Below are 18262 nucleotides of genomic sequence, written 5' to 3'. Positions count from 1 at the left end.
CAAAATAGTGTAAGAAACTAAGAACTAGGAAGAGTTCACAAAAGCACGTGTTCGATTAAATTGTAGGCATATAAATAATTAACTGTGTTCTTTGATCAAATATGAAGTAAGTGCTGACAAGTGACAAGTGATTCGCATATAATTGCATTACGTCAGTGTCACATGATACCTAGAGAAACTCATGACAATAGAGGAATAAAAAAAACACGAAGATTTGGTGATTTGCATTGTGATGAAGTGCTTTGGGGTGAGAGGCTAAACACAAGGCGTGAAATACACGGATCGAATGCGCGAAAAAGGGAGAGAAAGAATCCATTCGCGAAGGGTAGAAGAAGAACATAGGCCACGAAGGAACAAGAGAGAGAAAGCTTTACTCGCTGCACTGGGTTGAGTTGGCAAGGGAAGAGAGAGAGAGAGAGAGATGCAAAACAAAAATAGCAGCTGCTTCAGATTTGGACCTGGCTACAAAGCCCATTTCAAAACTGTGTTTGCATCCATTGTGAATGGGCTTTTACTCAAAGGCCCAATCAGGAGGATTGTGACTTGTATTCTAAAACGAGTTTGGGTGTTGCTATTGGCCCCTAACTCTTTTGCAATTAGCCCCTATCAACAGTGAAAATACCCTTCTGTCTCTCATTTCAAAATTCCTCACCCCTCGTAGAGTGATTGCATCAATGCGTGCACGTCATGATGACAAGTGACAGCAGCAGCAACAGCCAGAGGCAGAAGCACAGCTAGATCCAAAGCCACGACCAAGATCAGTTGTTGATAGGATAATTGGACCTCCATTTGCAGGAAGTAAAATTGATTTGTCACTTATGCAGTTGTAAAGGGACCACTTGTGTTGGTCATGTTTAGATTCGTTAGGAGTAGCCAAAGCTAAAGCTTGTCAGCCATGGTGTCTGGGTGTTACCATACCTTACTCAACCGTAAGTTAGGTCTTACGTGGATCGGTCAAGGTTAGTAGCCCTTGTTACGACGCGGTATCTTACCGCAAGCAAGGGCTTGGTGAATTCCTTTTTGGAGAGGTGGTATTAGGAGACATCTTCTTTCCACCTGCCTGTCGGAGAGATGACCATCACTTTGGATAATGTGTTTTGTTTGCTGCACTTGCATGTGACAAGCAGGCCCATTGATAATGTCCTCTTGCTCTTTGAAAGAGACACGGTGAAGGTCCTACTTATAACTTGGCATTTCGACAAAAACAGAGATTGCATTGACAACAAATGCAAGTGCCAAGGTGAGGTTGACATGGTTGGCAGATCTATATCAAAGATATGTTATGTCAAGCTCTTATGTTTAGGCTACCAAGGCTTATCTCTTGGACTTGATCAGTAGTATAATATTTGTCGACAAGAGCTCAACTCACATTCATGTTGCCTACCTCCAGTACCTCAACAACCTCAACTCTTGCCATGAGTATGCATGTGGAGTAGTTGCACTGGCATATCTCTACAACCATTTCTTGTATGTGAACTAGTATGATAACAAATAGTGTGGAGGTTATATAATATTACTCATAGTAATGAAATTATTTTAGTATTTTAATTATTTTCATTAATATTTTTTTATTACTTTACTTAAACAAAATTTGATTTTTACAATAATGGGTGTTTGCGCATTTGTCCAGTGTTGGCTACTCAGAGGTGAAGGCTTACATTGTGAAGGACTTACTAGCCACCGGATGGAAGCCATTGAGAGGTTCTAAGCTTGCCCTTCCAATTAGGGAGAAACTAGATGGCCTATAGTTGGATGTCATCTAGTGTCCACATGAGGAGCACAAGGGTGTGAGGCCTTCGCACATGAGACCTTTTCCTCTGACTTCATCAGATGTGGGACTAACATAAAGCTTTATCATTTAGAGAGGATACTGAGGAAGTTTGGTCATGTATAGATGATTCCACGCCAGCTGCCTCCTTGTCCTTCATATCAACTTTGTGATCAAGTGTGGGAGGAATGATAGCAACATATGCTCCTATACATTTATCATCCATCCCACGACAACCACAACTTGGGCAGCCACTGACAAACTATGTATTGGGTGGAGACTACTCTTGCCATGTAATACAAAATTATATTTTGTTGATCCGTTCCTCTAAATTTCCACTTAAAAATAGTTACTAAATGTAGTTGTTATTGCAGGATCGATTCCAAATGACGTTAGAAGCTATGTAGAGTTTGTTGGACCTCAAAGTTGTGCAGAGGACACGAGTCATCATCAGGTCATACAACAAGCTTTGCAATTGTTACAAGAGAACTTGACAATTGGATGTAGCTCAGACACATAGAGAATCAGGAAGAGGACTGCCAAGAATGGCAAGAAGGGGGACAAATGCGGTTGATTATTGTATTGGACATATACTACTACTACTATTATTATTACTATTATTATTATTATTATTATTATTATTATTATTGTTATTATTATTATTATTATTATCTTTTTATTGTTTGATGTAATGTGTATAGTTTTTTATGTTGTTTTGAAATATATTATTTTCAATTTATGTTGTGATTGAATTACTTCTTTTGTGTTCATCAACTTTTAAACAACATGCGTCTAGTAATGTAAAAACAACAATCTCTTCAAATGATTCATAAAATAAACATCAACAACTAAAGAAACACTGATAATATAGACATTTCATAAAAAAAACCAGTGGATGATTTTTATAAAGTAAAACATGCCTATTCAAATTTCTCACGCATCAAAGCAATAATATTTTCTACATCGGTCAAACGTTGCATTCAACTCGATGAGACCTTTGCTACTATATTTTGAAAAGATGAAAAACATATTTCCTACATTATCATTGCGTTTAAGCTTCATACACTCGGATTCAATACAATTATCACATAGATAAATAGGTTAACGGTAAAAAAGGTTAGGTAAAAATTTATCTACCTCTTGGTGTGCATAATTGTTTTCCTTAAAGCATCAAACAACATGTTCTCACTTACTTTGACGACTTTAGAACAGTAAGACATTCAAGTAATACCCCTTCATGAAATCATGTCAGCATTGCAATACACAATATAATATACACTCTTCATGTTATCTACAATATGGTGAATATCAACCAATGGTGTTGAGTTGCATCAAATTCATACTGGTATTTATATAAGATAATCTACTATTTTCTCTTGAGTCATAACATCTATTGAGATTGCATAAATTTAAATTGTGTCTATATTTAATATGATTAGTATGTATAAGAAAAAGTAGTCTTTAATCAATATGCATAATAAAGAGCAGTTCAGTCAATCATTACAATGTATATTTAGTCAATAAAAACACCAATTGTATTCTTATCTTTTTTTTCAATTTTTTTTAAAAAATAATACAACAAAATACATCATACAACAAAATTATGATTCAATTATGTTAAGAAAAATATAAAAATAATTACATAACAAAATCATATATATATATATATATATATATATATATATATATCGAAAATGATGATTTCATGAAAATAAACATTTTAAGAATAAAAAAAAGAAATCAATCCCATGATAGAGATGAATTGGGAGTGGAGCCAACAACGACTCCCAACGATTTCTTAGCGGCACGTTCACAAAGTAATCCACGATTTGCTTGAAATTTCCTTGTTCAGGGTGCTTTTCATTATTTAATAATAGAAGTTTGTGTTGATTTTTTTTATTAAAGAGAGAGTCAAGTTTGTGTTAATTTCGTTAATGAAAAATGGTCGGGGTTATTTGATGGAGTTGTATGAGATTTTACTTAATAGTAAAAACTATATTAAAAAGAGAAAATCCATAGAATATTGTTTGTATTTTCCGCATCTATAATAATAGGAAACACACACTTATATACGGATATCATATTACATTCTTATAAAAAGTGGCTATTGTGAAATCCTATTATAGTGAGTTTTATCTTGTAGTTGACTATATTTCTTTTTCGTGGTCAATAATGTCACGTAGTAAACTCGATAGATGTGGGATCAATTAAAATTTTAAAATGTGTAATTTGGTTTTAATATAAACGTGAGAGATGTGAGAAAATAACGTGTAATTGGCTTTTTTTCTGATATTGTTGGAGGGTGTCAGTTGTAAAACAGTCAGAGACACGAGAGAGAGATAAGCATTGGACTGAAATGCTTCGGGTTTTCTGATCTGTTATGTTAATTGTCATGTTCTTTGTGTGTGCTGACAAAATATTTTTTTTTCCTTAAAAAAAAACATGTATAACATAATAGGAGTTTAGATATAATTTAGATTTTTGCAAACATGGGGAATCTTAACTCTTGTTTTTACATTTTTTCGTTATTCACAAAATTATTTTTTTAGAATAATTCTTATCACTATTTAATGATGACATAATATTTTTTTTTCCTAATCCTTTAGTTTATAACGAGAAAAAAGTTTTGACTAATTTAAAATTCAATAAATAAATAAATAAAATTTAATAAATAATTATTTTCGTTAATGATTAAATTTAAATATTATTCAAATAATTTAATTTTAACTTTAACATCTTAATCATTTTTATTCAATTATTCGGTTAAGATTATATTATCTAAATATGTTTCGTCAATAATTTTATAAAATGACATATATCTGATTTCTTCTAATATAATAAGTGTTCTAAGGCGTATTATTTCGCCTAAAAGCTGTCACATTTCGTGGTCCACATTTTTCTTTTACATGTGTTCCACAATATCTCAAGTAAGATTGTGATAGAATGAGCTTTACGCCCAAAATAAAGTAGTTGAAAGATTATATTAGATGGAGTTAAATTATTAAAATATTAAGATACTATTTATTGTGTTATTTAGCTTTTATTTTTAATTTCGTTAAACTAAGATTTCTATGGTTATCATTAATAGCAATTAGATTATAAATTGTATTGTTTCTATCCTTTTGGTATCAATGAAAAATTTGAGAATTTATATTTGTGTAACTTTCACTCTATCATATTGATTTCGAAGGGTGATATATCTATAAAAAAATCCACTAATACACACACACACACACACACACACATATATATATATATATATATATATATATATATATATATATATATATATATATATATATATATATATATATATTATTCATCATGAGTGTTCATGTTGATTATAAAATAAATTCAATTGATTTAAGTATGTATATATTACGTGATCATTAGAAGTTTTAGTAATAACAAAATATGTTCTGTTCTTGACAGAATAACAAAAGAACAAAATAAATTTAAGAAATGCATATTTTTAAAAAAAAAAAAATATATATATATATATATATATATTAAAAATAGTAAAGGACCAACAACCATCGTATTCCTAAATGGTAAATTACACATTCATTATTAACTAATTGTCAAACCGAATTAATCATTTTTTTATATAATAAATCTTTGACTATTTATTTATCATCTATAGAGGATTTTTTTTATATAGAACCATCTACATAGAATTAATATGATTAATTAATGCCCATTTAAATTAACTATAGTTTTTGTCGCATCATTTGGAAGTTTCAAAACCTCTCGCATCGATGCCCAAAATCATTAAAAACTGGATTTTATATATATATATATATATATATATATATATATATATATATATATATATATATATATATATATATATATATATATATATATATATATATATATATATATATATATGGAATCAAATTACCTGTAGCAATGATGAATTATTGCACTGTATAATTTTTCGATTATATAAATTTTATCGTTGGATTAATTTTTTTATATATAAATCATATATACAAAATTTCCCATTAATATAAAATTATTTGTTATCTGATTTGTATAGATTTTTTAATATAATTTTTTTAAAATATATTAAAATATAAATTATTTAATTTTTTTTATTATTATTCAATTTAGACATAACTTGGCACACACAATCTTATATTAAATGTAAATATAATTTAACAGTTGAATTAAAAATCATATTTTATATGAAATTATAGAATAATGTAACAATTTTTTAAGTTACAATTTGATCCCTTACTGGTATTTATTAAAATAAACTATTCTTTTTTAATTTCATACATAGGATTTGATTTATAAATCAATTTAATTGTTTTTCTTACAACGAGTTTAAAAACAATTTATTTTTAGATTAAATAAAGTTTATTATTTTGAAAGATTCCAAACACAACAAATAAGACTGTGACAAATTTTCGCATTCATATTTTGAAAATAATTTATCGGTTGTCCCCTTCTAGTTAGAATAAGAACAAAAAGATTTTTACATGAATAGGACAATACTCCATGAAAGATTGCCTTCTGGATAGGGTGGGAGAGGCTCTCGTTGATTTTTTACATAATATGAATATATGATTTGTTTTTTGTGAATAAATACGTACTAATATTTGATAATATGATATATCTGATTTATTTATATGATAAATGACTTCCATTGAGTGGCTCACGTGTTATGTGAGGATTACTATTCTTCTATCCCAAATTCCAAGTCCAGACGGGGTTAATTTGTATTTAATAAAATGTTTGAATTTTTTTTATCAATAACAATATATTGTTACGATAATATTTACGTGCCGATTTCTCATGTCAGAATATAATGAAATATATACTTTTTCGAAATTGAAAATTTATAATTCAAATATAAGATTTGCAGTGCACTTACAGTAAGGGTGTTGCTGGGTGCATCTAGGATTATTGCTGGTGCATCCAGTATTCTATGTGAAAAGGTAAAAATATCCTCGGGTAAGTAGTTTTTGTGCACCCAGCTCATTCTGCTTGATCCGTGTATGTTATGATGTGATCCGTATATGATTTTGTTGATCCGCAGTTGATCCGTAGTTGACAAAGTTGATTCGTAAGTTTGTTAAGAATCAACTTGATTCGCAGGTTGCTTACGGATCAATTTGATTCGTAAATTTGTTGCAGATCAACTTGATCCGCAAGTTTCTTACGGATGAAGTTGATCCGCAAGTTACTTACGGATCAATTTAATCTGCGCGATCTGCGGTATCTCGTATGCCGCTGACGACCACTGCAACACTGAACACGGATACCTTCACCTTCTGACATGTTTAGAATAAAAACAACTTTCAAAGAGAGAAAGAAATCAGGAGTATTTTTGACATTTACAAAAAATGTTGGGTGCACCAACAATAATGCTGGATGCACCTAACAACACCCTTCCAGTACCCCCGAAAAGTTGGTTTCAAATGTTTCAGCATCTTTTTGTTTAAGAAAAGAAAAAGTTTATTTGTGTTTTACATTTTCAACCACACACAAGTCATAATATTACCAAACAAATGAATCAATTGTTCCTGTTTAACTTGAGAAGTATTAGATATACAATTTTGTTTACATGTAGTTTAGGTCAAATTACACAAGTCATAATATATAGGCTAAAAAGAAAATAATAATAATAATATAAAAAACCTGACTAACAACAAACCACCCAAAACCGCTAGTATTATTCTATTGAGAACACCAGAACCAACCATTATTCAAACCAGTTGCACACCGAGGAACAGTAGCAGTTTCCCTTTCGACTGGAATATGTTCGATATATTTGGATGGACACCAAGCATCTTGGAATAAAGCTGAGTTTTGATATCGATCATTAAATAATCAACCACCATGCGATGCAAGCATTAAAATTAATAATTTTAGCGGTCCCCGTTTATTATTACAATTAAAAATAATTCACGTGACACTTGTACGATTGTGAATCCTCAACCCATATATATGGCCTAGCAGAAAATTGAACATGCAAGCACAGTGAAAGGTCTTGAGCCATTTACTTTCCTCAACTTCAATTTCTCTAGCTAGCTACTAGTTCAGTGTTCAGCATATGTGAAATGAAATGAGAAGAACCATGTCAAATGCATCAGCATGCTTCTTTTTCTTTGCTTTTGTAGTATTAGTAGCACTTCATAATGCTGAATGCCGTTCTCTTCGGCCTAGTGTTTCTGATGGGGTTGATGCAGTTCAATTACCTCAAGAGTCTTCTTATCTACAACTCAAAGACCAAAGTGTTGTTGTCGAGTCTTCTTCTGATGAGCATTTCTGTAAGCAAATGTACGGGTTCTTGCCATGTTCCAATAACATACTTGGCCATCTCTTCCTCATTTTGGTTTATGAGTACTTGTTGTTCCACGGAGAATCATATTTGGCTGCTGGGGGTGAGCAAATCTTCAAGATTCTTGGCCCTGGTGTTTTTGGTGCTAGTGCCTTTGATATTCTTGGTGCTCTTCCTGAGTCATTAATTCTTGTTGGTATGCTTCTAGTCTAATTTCTATCTTCTAGTTTTAAAGCTTTTTAAACATGTCAGAAGGCTTATATGTATCTGTTTTAAATTGCTTAGATATTTAGTTATTTGGGTAAGGTTCTAATATTAGATATCTTTATAGATAGTACTTAATATAAACATACCTTGTCCTAATAATTTTTGTGGTTTTTGTTTGTTTTGTCAGTTACTGGACTTTCCAGCGATAAGGAGAGTGCACAAGAGTATGCTTCCACTGGAGTTGGTTTGTTGGCTGGATCATCCATTATGCTTCTGACAGTAGTTTGGGGGACCTGTGTTTTCATTGGCAGACAAAAGTTGAAAAATGACTCTAACTATGGTGGCACAAATTCATCAAGTGGAGGAATAAAAGAATCACTAACTGGTCTGCTTTTTATTCTTTTTCTCTGTATTTGAGCCCCTTAAATTAATTTCAAAGATATATAATTGAAAATTATTTTTTTAGCAACGAGAGTTGAGTCTAACGAAAGAGTTAGTTTTCCACATCGTGGTGAACCAAGACTTCAATCATGTGTCTCAAACAAGATTACCTCTGACGGAGGATACTTGTGAGAAACAATTTTTTTTTTCTAACTAAAAGAAGTCCATGTTTCTAATACAAACTAATGAACATTCCTTCCACTTAAAACAAATCTTTGCTGTTTCGAAGTTTCAAATTCTTCATTAGCATTACCTTAACTTTAAATTTATTCGATTTTGATGTTTAATGTGTAGCTCATTCCCTTCATTTACAGTCTCCTTTGGATGAATTTATAGGTTATGGTATCACTATGGATGTAGATACTAGAAAGATGGCAAGAATCATGGTTTTCTCAGTTATACCACTCCTCATAATGCAGATTCCCAGTATATTCAACTTCTCTTCTATTCCACGCAATGTGACCTTGATGGTTGCTCTTACAGTTGCTGTTGCTTTTCTTATCTCATACTTCATTTACCAGGTTTCTCATCCATCCAAACACTTTCTATTTGCTTTGAGTTTGATTATTAAAATCACATTTTGTTAAATAAGAAAGCACTAAACAATTCCTCACTAATAATTTTGAATTATGCTTCTCCTATTTGATTTTTTCCAATTCCAAAATTGCATTCTCATTTTTCACCAATGAATCTGCAGGTCTTTAAACCTCAGATTGAGAAAACAAGACTGGAGTATATAAAACATGATGACTTAATATTAAGAATTTTTCAACGTGTCGAAAAACAAACTCTACAAAAGATCCTGACCGATGATGGGACTCCCAATGTAGCTGCAATAAGTGGGTGAGTGAGGTTTCATGAAACATTTCTCAACAGATTAAATGGTTATTTTATTTGCTTAGTTTTCTAAGCAGTTATTGTGTACTTAACCGATAATACTTAACAAGCAGGCTGTATCATGAAATTAGTCAACGTGGGGGCAAGGACTTGTTAGCTTCTGAAGTGAAAGAGTTGTTATTTGGAACAAAATTAAATGACACAAATATCAAAGAGGAACAGATAGCAGACATGTTAAAAGTTTTTGACCGAAATGGTGACCAAATTATAACCAAGGAAGAGTTTGTCACTGGCTTAACAGAATACATTAACCAATCAAAGCATGCTCTGGATAGACAATACCTCCCCAAAGAATCTCTCAACAAAATGTATCAGGTATGTAATGCAATGCACCATGCCACTTGATTGCCATACATTATATAAATGATAGCATCATAGTAAAATGTATTGATATCCATTAAGTGACTTGCTATCCATACAATAACTTATACAACATTTTCTATCTTATACTTCCCTTTCTTTTCTCCCTTAGTTGTAAAATTTGTTATACAAATAAAGTTTCTCTTTATTAAGTGCAGGATTTTAGTACTTTTTGACATTGTTTGCAATGAGATTTTATTCCTTTCCTTTCATCCCAAGTATTTCTCACCCTGCTAACTGAGCACATCCTGATTGTCTGTATTCTGACCAGACTTTTATCAAGCCATGGATTGAACACGTGAGAAAACAACGTGAATTGAAGGGACATCTTATATCTGAAGTCTTGAAGCATGCTCAGAATGATATGGTTGGCCGGCTGCGCCAAGATGATGGCACACCTGACAAAATTGCTATCAAAAGGTCCACATATTGATTTTGTTTGTTATATAATCTACTCTTAAATAGTACAACTACATTAATTAGATGTTACCAGCTATGTGGAAAGAACCAAATATCATAATCATTGATATAAATGTTCAAAATCTGAAGTTAATAAAATTTAGTTTTCTATTAATGATGACACAACAAAATGGCATATGTTTTTTACTGTTCTGGTGGACACTGTGTGATGCAATAGGTTGTTTGAGGAAATTGATGTTAACCAAGATAACCACATTTCAAGATCTGAATTGGAAAAAGTAGTCAAGGACATCCAGTTTGGCAAGGTTGTAGAAACTGAGGAGGCAGTTACAAAACTTGTTCAAGATCTTGATCTCAACAGAGATGATGAAATTAGCGAGACCGAGTTTGTTGAAGGCTTTACAAAATGGATGAACTCAAATTCCAGCCAAGCTGCTAACTCAAAATCTTCGTCTCACGAAATTCGTCGAGTATTTTTCGTTATTCCTTTACTCAATTTCTTTTAGGCCAAACACTTGATGAATAATATAAATTTACACTGAAATGATTGTGTGTTAGACCTGGGAAGATGTTGAAAAGGTAATAGAAGAGAATCAAACCAAAGGAACATCTGCATGGTTGACGGCTATAGGATATGTGGTGTTGGGAGTTACTATACTGGCTCTTCTTGCAGAACCCTTAATAGCAAGTGTCCAAAAATTCTCTGAAGAAGCAGGAATTTCATCATTTTTCATCTCATTCATTTTAGTCCCCCTGGCTACAAATTTTAGAGAAGCAACCTCAGCAATCAAAGAAGCTAGCCATAAGAAGACCAGTAATACTTCTCAAACAATGTATGAGGTTAGTCATCATCTCCATATGCCAGTTTCACTTCTTCACTATGCTCCTATGAGTATGAGGCACAGATACGATATAGTATACATGTAGATTTGATACACAGATACGACGACGTGGTTATTCTAAAAATATATAAAAAAAAGTGATACATGTATGATATACATCTAGATTTTTAAAAAACTTCATAAAACAACAAATATGTGATTGAAATTCTGTAATCCAAATTAAGAACATACTTTTTTCACATTACTAAAAATTAAAAACAAAATAAAAATTGTAAATCATTGTCATCATAAATCAGTTCCTATTGTCTACAAATAAGAAAAGCATCAATCTCATTCCTTTCTTGAATCATCTATAAAGAGGGCAATCACCATTTTTAGTTCATTAAAGGACAATGCTTATATGTTTCTATATTATATATACTTCTATGTCTCATATGTAGCTATATCAGATTTTCATAACTTTTTTTAAAGATTTGATGCTTCATATAAACGTATGAGTAAAATATCCAAGAGTATTGATATTGAATCCGTATCAGATACCGATACATGAAACAAAATAAAGTATTGATGCTTCATAGCTATGCTAACTATATATACTTAAATTACGATTTGGGTCAATGCAGATTTATGGAGCAGTGTTCATGAACAACATTCTTGGCTTTGTGGTGATCTCTATACTTATATACATGCGTGAGATCACTTGGGAATTCTCCGCTGATGTGCTAGTCGTGGCAATAGTTTGTGCTGTAACGGGCCTCACTGCTAGTTTTCGACCCACTTTTCCTCTTTGGACATCTTTCCCTGCATACCTCATGTACCTAGTAGCATTGCTTTTGGTCTTCGTCCTCAAAGATGTTCTCAATTATGTTTAGTGACCAGGCTGGCATAACAAACCATGGATGTGGATTATGTTGAATATCGTGTGACCGTTGATGATTCTAATGGGGTCGTTGATGCCTTGATGGAAAACGAATTTAGATATACACTGAATGCAAGGAAAAGTCTAAGAGTATCAATTGCACAAGATGAGTTAGTAACACACTTGATTGGAAACCTAAAAATTCATGAGTTGACCTCATTGGATAAGAAATCAGACCTATAATTTTTTGTAATTTTAAAAAAATTCAGCCATAATAAAAGTACATTAGAAAAATTATGCTACTAATATTTCTTATCAAACAATAATAAACCCATTCATTGAGCTATTGAATCAGTTGTCTTGGATACCACATTGATAAAAATTGTGAATTTTTATTTATTTATTTGTAGGACTTAAACTCACCTTTTAATAGATTTTGTGACAACTTATGTACGTTGTGAAACCAATTAAATTAGATCTCTTATTATAAAAATTGTGAATATTCAATCACATAAAAACTTTAGTAGTTATAGATTCTTTGTTTTTGTTTAACTTTTTAATTACAGATATTCTTGTTATATTACAATAGATTTTGACATGTTATAGAGATTTCACGAGGAATTACAGTTGGGATTTTGACAAGAGTATTAAATCACTCAAGTAACAAAACAATGAGTAAGGTATCATCTCAATAGAGACTTGTGTGATATTTGGGTAATTAACAATAAATTAAGTACACTACTATGATTAAATTGAATAATGTGAAGACAAATGCGAAAATTAAAAGAGTTTAAGGGAAGAAAGTTGGTTTAAGAATTTTGTCAAATACTTTGTAGATGTGATAAATTTGGATTTATATAAATGGAAGAAGTCGTCAAGTTTAACTTGATTAGACATTCCTAACATGTAATAACTACTTATTCCTTTGCAATTAAGATTATCTTAGCATCAACCCACAAAATTATTCAAGCCTTAATTCCATAAGTGAAAAAATCTAAGTCCTTTGATTTCATTAGTAATCTCCTGAATTAGTATAACCAAATGTCTTACATTAAAAAAATGAATTTTAGTTATGATCAATCCTATTTACCCCATCCGTGGGCATAAAGATTATTGGTTGCCTTTTTTAGTTGGCAATTCAAAAGAATTTCCTAATTGCAATTAAATTAATAGGATCATACAATTAGTTGATCAAACTAAAAACAAAAATTAGGTATAGAAAAATAACAGTGAGAACTTTTATTGAATAAAAATAAAACATAAGTGCATGAAAGTAATAGTCTAATTACATTAAACCTCAATGAGGATGAAATTGGTTACTCATAGCCATTAAATTTGATGAATATGATGAAGGGATAATCGGAGGAGAAGCCTTAAGCATTGAGTTGTCACACAAAAGATTTAAAATGTCAGAGATAACTAAAAAGACTTAAATATGTTTTTTTTATGTTTGATGTATACCTGAATTTTGTGTTTCATCTTATCTTAATAAATTTTTTTTTCGAATCTTCCTCATCATATTTGAAAAGTTTTGTTTTAAATGTCTAATTTTAATTTAAGTTATGACGTGTTTATTAAATATTTAATAACACGATTTGTGATGGTTCAAGAATCATTAGTATTTATTTTAAAATGAAAGCTGGTTATACCCGTCGTCCTTGCCGTCACTATCCGAGTCTTAATATAGTTTCGAGTTCAAAAGTGAAAAACATCAAAGCTTGAACAATCATCACTACAAACAATGCCACTGAACTGACATGTCATCATCGTAACAACAAACAATGCACACACTCAAAACGACGCACGTTTCAGGCAAACTCACTCGAAATCAGCATAGAACTTGGCGCGCTTGTGGCTCAAATCGCGGCTCTTGCCCAATGATTTAACTTTTCCAAAAAGTTGATTTTAACTTATCAAGAAGTTAATTTTAGTTCGAGACAAAAGCTTATTTTATTTTTTCTTCTCATTTTTATTACTATAACTGCTTGTGAAAATACGTATCCAAACATTTGCATGCTATCATTTCATTTTTACATTAATAAACTAATTCTGATTTGGTTCATTTGACTGAACTTAGGGGACAAGTTACATAGGAATTTATCAAAGATGGCTATGGTGGTTTGGTTGTTTGTAGCACTTATCATAACACAGTCTTACACAGCTAACCTTGCCAGCATGCTAACTGCTGAACGGCTTGAACCTACCATAGATGATATCGATCAGCTACGGAATAGCAACATCAAGGTTGGATATGGTAAAGGATCCTTTTTGAAAAATTTTGTGCAGGAAGTGTTACAGTTCCATCCTTCAAACATGAGGCACTTTGGAGCACTTGAAGAGTATGCTGAAGCTCTCAGAAGGAAAGAAATAGGAGTTGCATTTCTTGAAGTGATGTTGCAGAAAATCCTATGACCTCTCCAACCACACATGTTACTCCTCCTCAAGTTTGAATATGAACAGGTTACTTGGTATAGGAGTGGAAAGTGGTACTAACACCTTATTGCTAAATAACTTAATTTGATAGCTTTGCTAGGCAATGCATTAATTAGTTCGTATGTTTGGTTAAACTAATGTAAAAAAAAATATGTCCCTTAAAGTTCTTATGGTGTTGTAAATAATAATATGTCCCTTAAAGTTCTTATATTAATGAAGAAATAAGGTTAGTAGTATGATTGTTTGGTAGTCCAATCCAAAGCCCAAAAGGGAAGAGGGGTTGAATGGAGCTATGTGTATCTTGTTGGAATCCACAGCAAGCATGCATGTTATTATTCTTAAAATATTTTTTTATTTAATTTTTATTGTATATTCATTAACTCATTTTTATTTATGATAGTAAGTTTTAATAAAAAAATATTTTAGAAATAATCTTATTTTTTATTCATTTTTATTTATGATAGTAAAGTCTAATGAAAGATATTTTAAAAATAACTTTATTTTTTATTTGAAATTAAAAAATTAAATAATATCAACTAACTTTTTTAATTAACATGAAATTAGTTATTTTTATTTATACATGAATCTAGAAGGTACCAATTATTAGCAAATACTTCATATATAAGCAAAAAAAATAATATTGTATATTAGACTTAAATACAAGTAAATCTAACTAATTTTATCTTATTTAATGTTATCATTTCTAAAATACGATTCATTTAGTTTTAATTTTATTTTCAATTACTCATTTTTATTTATAATAGCAAGTTCTAATGAAAAACATCTTAAAAATGAGTCTTGTTAATTATTATCTTCAGGACATTGATTAAGAAACTAAAATAAAAATATATTTATCATATAAAACATAAAAAAACTTCAGTAGAGAGCAATTTTGTGTATCCCAAAAATAAATTTTTTTTAATTTTTTAACCAATGTTTTAAGTACATTAGTTAACATTTACCTTTAAAAATAAATTTATTTTTATTTATGTATAGGTATAATTTTGTCTTCAGCTCTTAAAAACTTTCCAAAATTCTAAAAGTAGTTAAGCCATCATGATTGTTCTGCTTTATTTCAAGTCCCACAATCATTATCTTTCCGTAATGAATGATTTATTGCTCGCTGCATAAGTTCAAACTTGAAACAATCATTATTTCTATGACTCTAACTTCTGTATTTGAAAAATTAGTACAAAGCTGAAACTCTCAGAGCAGTACTAGTGGGAATGATCCAAGTACCTGAAACAGTTATAAAGGATGAGTGCTTGCTGCATTTGTTTTTCTCCTTGGAACCCCCACTCTCTAATGACTAATGAGATAGCATCATCTAATAGTCCAATAAAAACTATATATGGTGGTCAAAACTATAAGGAAACTATATTTGAACTTAAAGTCAACTGTCTATTTCCGTTACGTTAAAATAAAATACTTTTTAGTTTACTTTTTTAATTAATTTATATCTTTTAAAAAATAATTTAATTAATTATATTAAATGTATCAATTATTTGTATCATTATTCTAAAATTATCTTTTTTATTTTTATATTTATTGAATTATTTTTTATTAATATTTAGAAAGAATAGTTAAATAAAAATATAAAAAAAATTATATATCTAAAAATAAAATAAAAAATCTTATAAAAAGATACAAACAACTAAAAATAATCTTATAATTAACCACAGAATAAATACTGTACATCATTTATCTGCTCTTAAAAATCATTGTTTCTCTTACCGAAAAAACAGAAAAGAAAGAAAGGAATCATTATCTCTTCCTTTATTTGGATTGCACATGTATTTATCCAAAACCACCCTATAAGCACTGGCTTTGGGGCATTAATATTTTAGCCTTACAGAAAATCATAAAAAGTTCTTGGCATTAACTGGAATTTTTAATTTCGGTTCATCATATTCTTCTTCTAGTATTTCTCATACATTTTGAGAGTCAAGTTGCCTTTTATAAGTTTGGAGATTAAAACGATTGAATTAAATATTTTCAAAATAACCAAGCTCTTAAATCATTTTGAAGTGAATAAGCAAAGTAGAAAGAGCAGACAAACACTCGAACAATTTAAAAAAAAAAGGTTACTTGATTTAGATTTCTTAGCTTCATTGCAAATTAATGGACTAGTACAAAGTTTGTATTTTTGTAGGAGTGAGCCTAGTGGAGTGTCTTTCGTGGTCCAAAAAGTCTAAACTTAATTGGTATTTATTTGAACAAATTACGTCACTGGTTTTTTTTTTTTTTACTCCTTTAAGGACCAAACTAGAGGAAGAGCGTGGAGAATCATCACCCGTCATTGAAGCTTAAAGAAATCAAGAACGGGTCTTAAAGATTCATTGCCTGCTCCTCATCTTTATCCTTTTCTTTTTGCTTAATTACAAATTGTCAGCTAACTTTTATTATTTTATGAATTTTACTACTTAAGTTATTTTTTGTGAATTTTATTACTCAATTTTCAATATTTTATACATTTTATCATCCATTTTTTGTTGTGAATTTTACTATTTCTATTTTTTTATTTTTGCTTATTTTACTATCAGATTGGGGACAAAAATTTTACTTTTTCTTTTAACTTTTTTTTATTACACATTAGCAGTGATAAAATACATAAAAATTGAAGATTTTAGTGATAAAATTTGAGGGAGAAAAAATAAGGGATAAAATTTGTAAAATAATACAAATTAAGTGATAAAATTTTCAATTAATCCTTTTTTTTCTCATTTTATTTATGAGTTTTCAAGTTTCATAAAGTTAGGTTAGGATGAACCTTATTTTAACCTTTTATAACTAATTTCTCTTTGCTGAGTCGTATTTCTTTTCATGTGAATTAAGTTATTGAATTAATGCTCAATGTTTTTTTCGTGATTAGCCCACATTAGGAAATTAAGTGATCTAGATCTTGCAAATAGGAAATTCAGGTTTAGATTGTTCTAATTTAATAACCATATAACTTATGAGTCTTGGAATAGGAATTATATGCGTCCACATGCAATTTTAAACATAATGATTGTTGCTACTTTTGCTCATCTAAGGAACGGGAATCCATAATCAGGAATGCATGGGTTTATCGTCTAAAGGATTGGGATAAACTAAATTAGACAAAGGAAAAAGGTTATCTTAGGGAGAACCAAGGGGATTTCAACATGTGCATGTTTCCATTAATTGAATTTTCTTGTAATTTTTATTTGCCTTTTTTTATATAAAAAAAACTGAAAATCTAAAATTTCTTATGTCTTTCTGAATTTTTTAATCAAAATAGTAATTAATTGATTGTCTTATTGTTAAACCACAATCTTTGTACTTATAATACTCTTCTCACTCTTTATTACATATACAACTGTACACCTGCCATGTTCTTAATTGACCCCAATTTCTTTATAATTTTTGGAAAGACATAATTAATGGCTCTCAAATGTTCTTCACAATGACTTTGATTTCTTCTTCTATGTCATCTTCAAAATTTAAATTAAAGGCTTATTATTTGATGTCAAGCCTTTTTGGTCTCCTTGTTTTGATTTCTTCTTTCATGCCATCTTCAAAGTTTAAATTAAAGGTTTATTATTTTATGTCAAGGCTTTTTTGTCTCCTTTAAAGAATGAGAGTAAATCATAAGTATCTTTTTTCATTTTAAAAACAAGTCTCCAAAGATAACTCCTCAATAAATCTCATTTTTTAGTTTGTGTTTCCCCTTTTAGAATATTCACTTCATCATTATCCCATGTAGAATCCATATTCATTTT

The 18262-nt window shown here is 30.3% G+C and overlaps 1 protein-coding gene across 1 annotated transcript; it reads left to right on the top strand.

Moving 5' to 3' along the window:
* Positions 1-7735: 7735 nt before the first annotated feature.
* LOC114380044 (sodium/calcium exchanger NCL2-like) lies at positions 7736-12485 on the top strand. Its single transcript, XM_028338955.1, has 9 exons — positions 7736-8256; positions 8455-8652; positions 9045-9229; positions 9406-9551; positions 9659-9920; positions 10237-10385; positions 10603-10855; positions 10944-11225; positions 11851-12485. The coding sequence occupies exons 1-9, from the start codon at positions 7845-7847 to the stop codon at positions 12097-12099; spliced, it is 2136 nt and encodes a 711-aa protein (XP_028194756.1). The 5' UTR covers positions 7736-7844; the 3' UTR covers positions 12100-12485.
* Positions 12486-18262: the final 5777 nt, after the last annotated feature.

Source organism: Glycine soja, chromosome 12 (assembly GCF_004193775.1).
Source record: "Glycine soja cultivar W05 chromosome 12, ASM419377v2, whole genome shotgun sequence".
Taxonomy (NCBI): Eukaryota; Viridiplantae; Streptophyta; class Magnoliopsida; order Fabales; family Fabaceae; genus Glycine; species Glycine soja.
Note: the sequence above shows the minus strand (reverse complement) of the source record. Positions and strands in the feature narration are given on the sequence as shown.

Bases quoted from the DNA above. Each gene is read 5' to 3' on its own strand.
- LOC114380044 (XM_028338955.1), top strand. From the start codon at position 7,845: ATGAGAAGAACCATGTCAAATGCATCAGCATGCTTCTTTTTCTTTGCT. The intron at 8,257-8,454 runs GTATGCTTCTAG...TTGTTTTGTCAG, and splicing joins TGAGTCATTAATTCTTGTTG to TTACTGGACTTTCCAGCGAT. The intron at 9,230-9,405 runs GTTTCTCATCCA...ATGAATCTGCAG, and splicing joins TCTCATACTTCATTTACCAG to GTCTTTAAACCTCAGATTGA.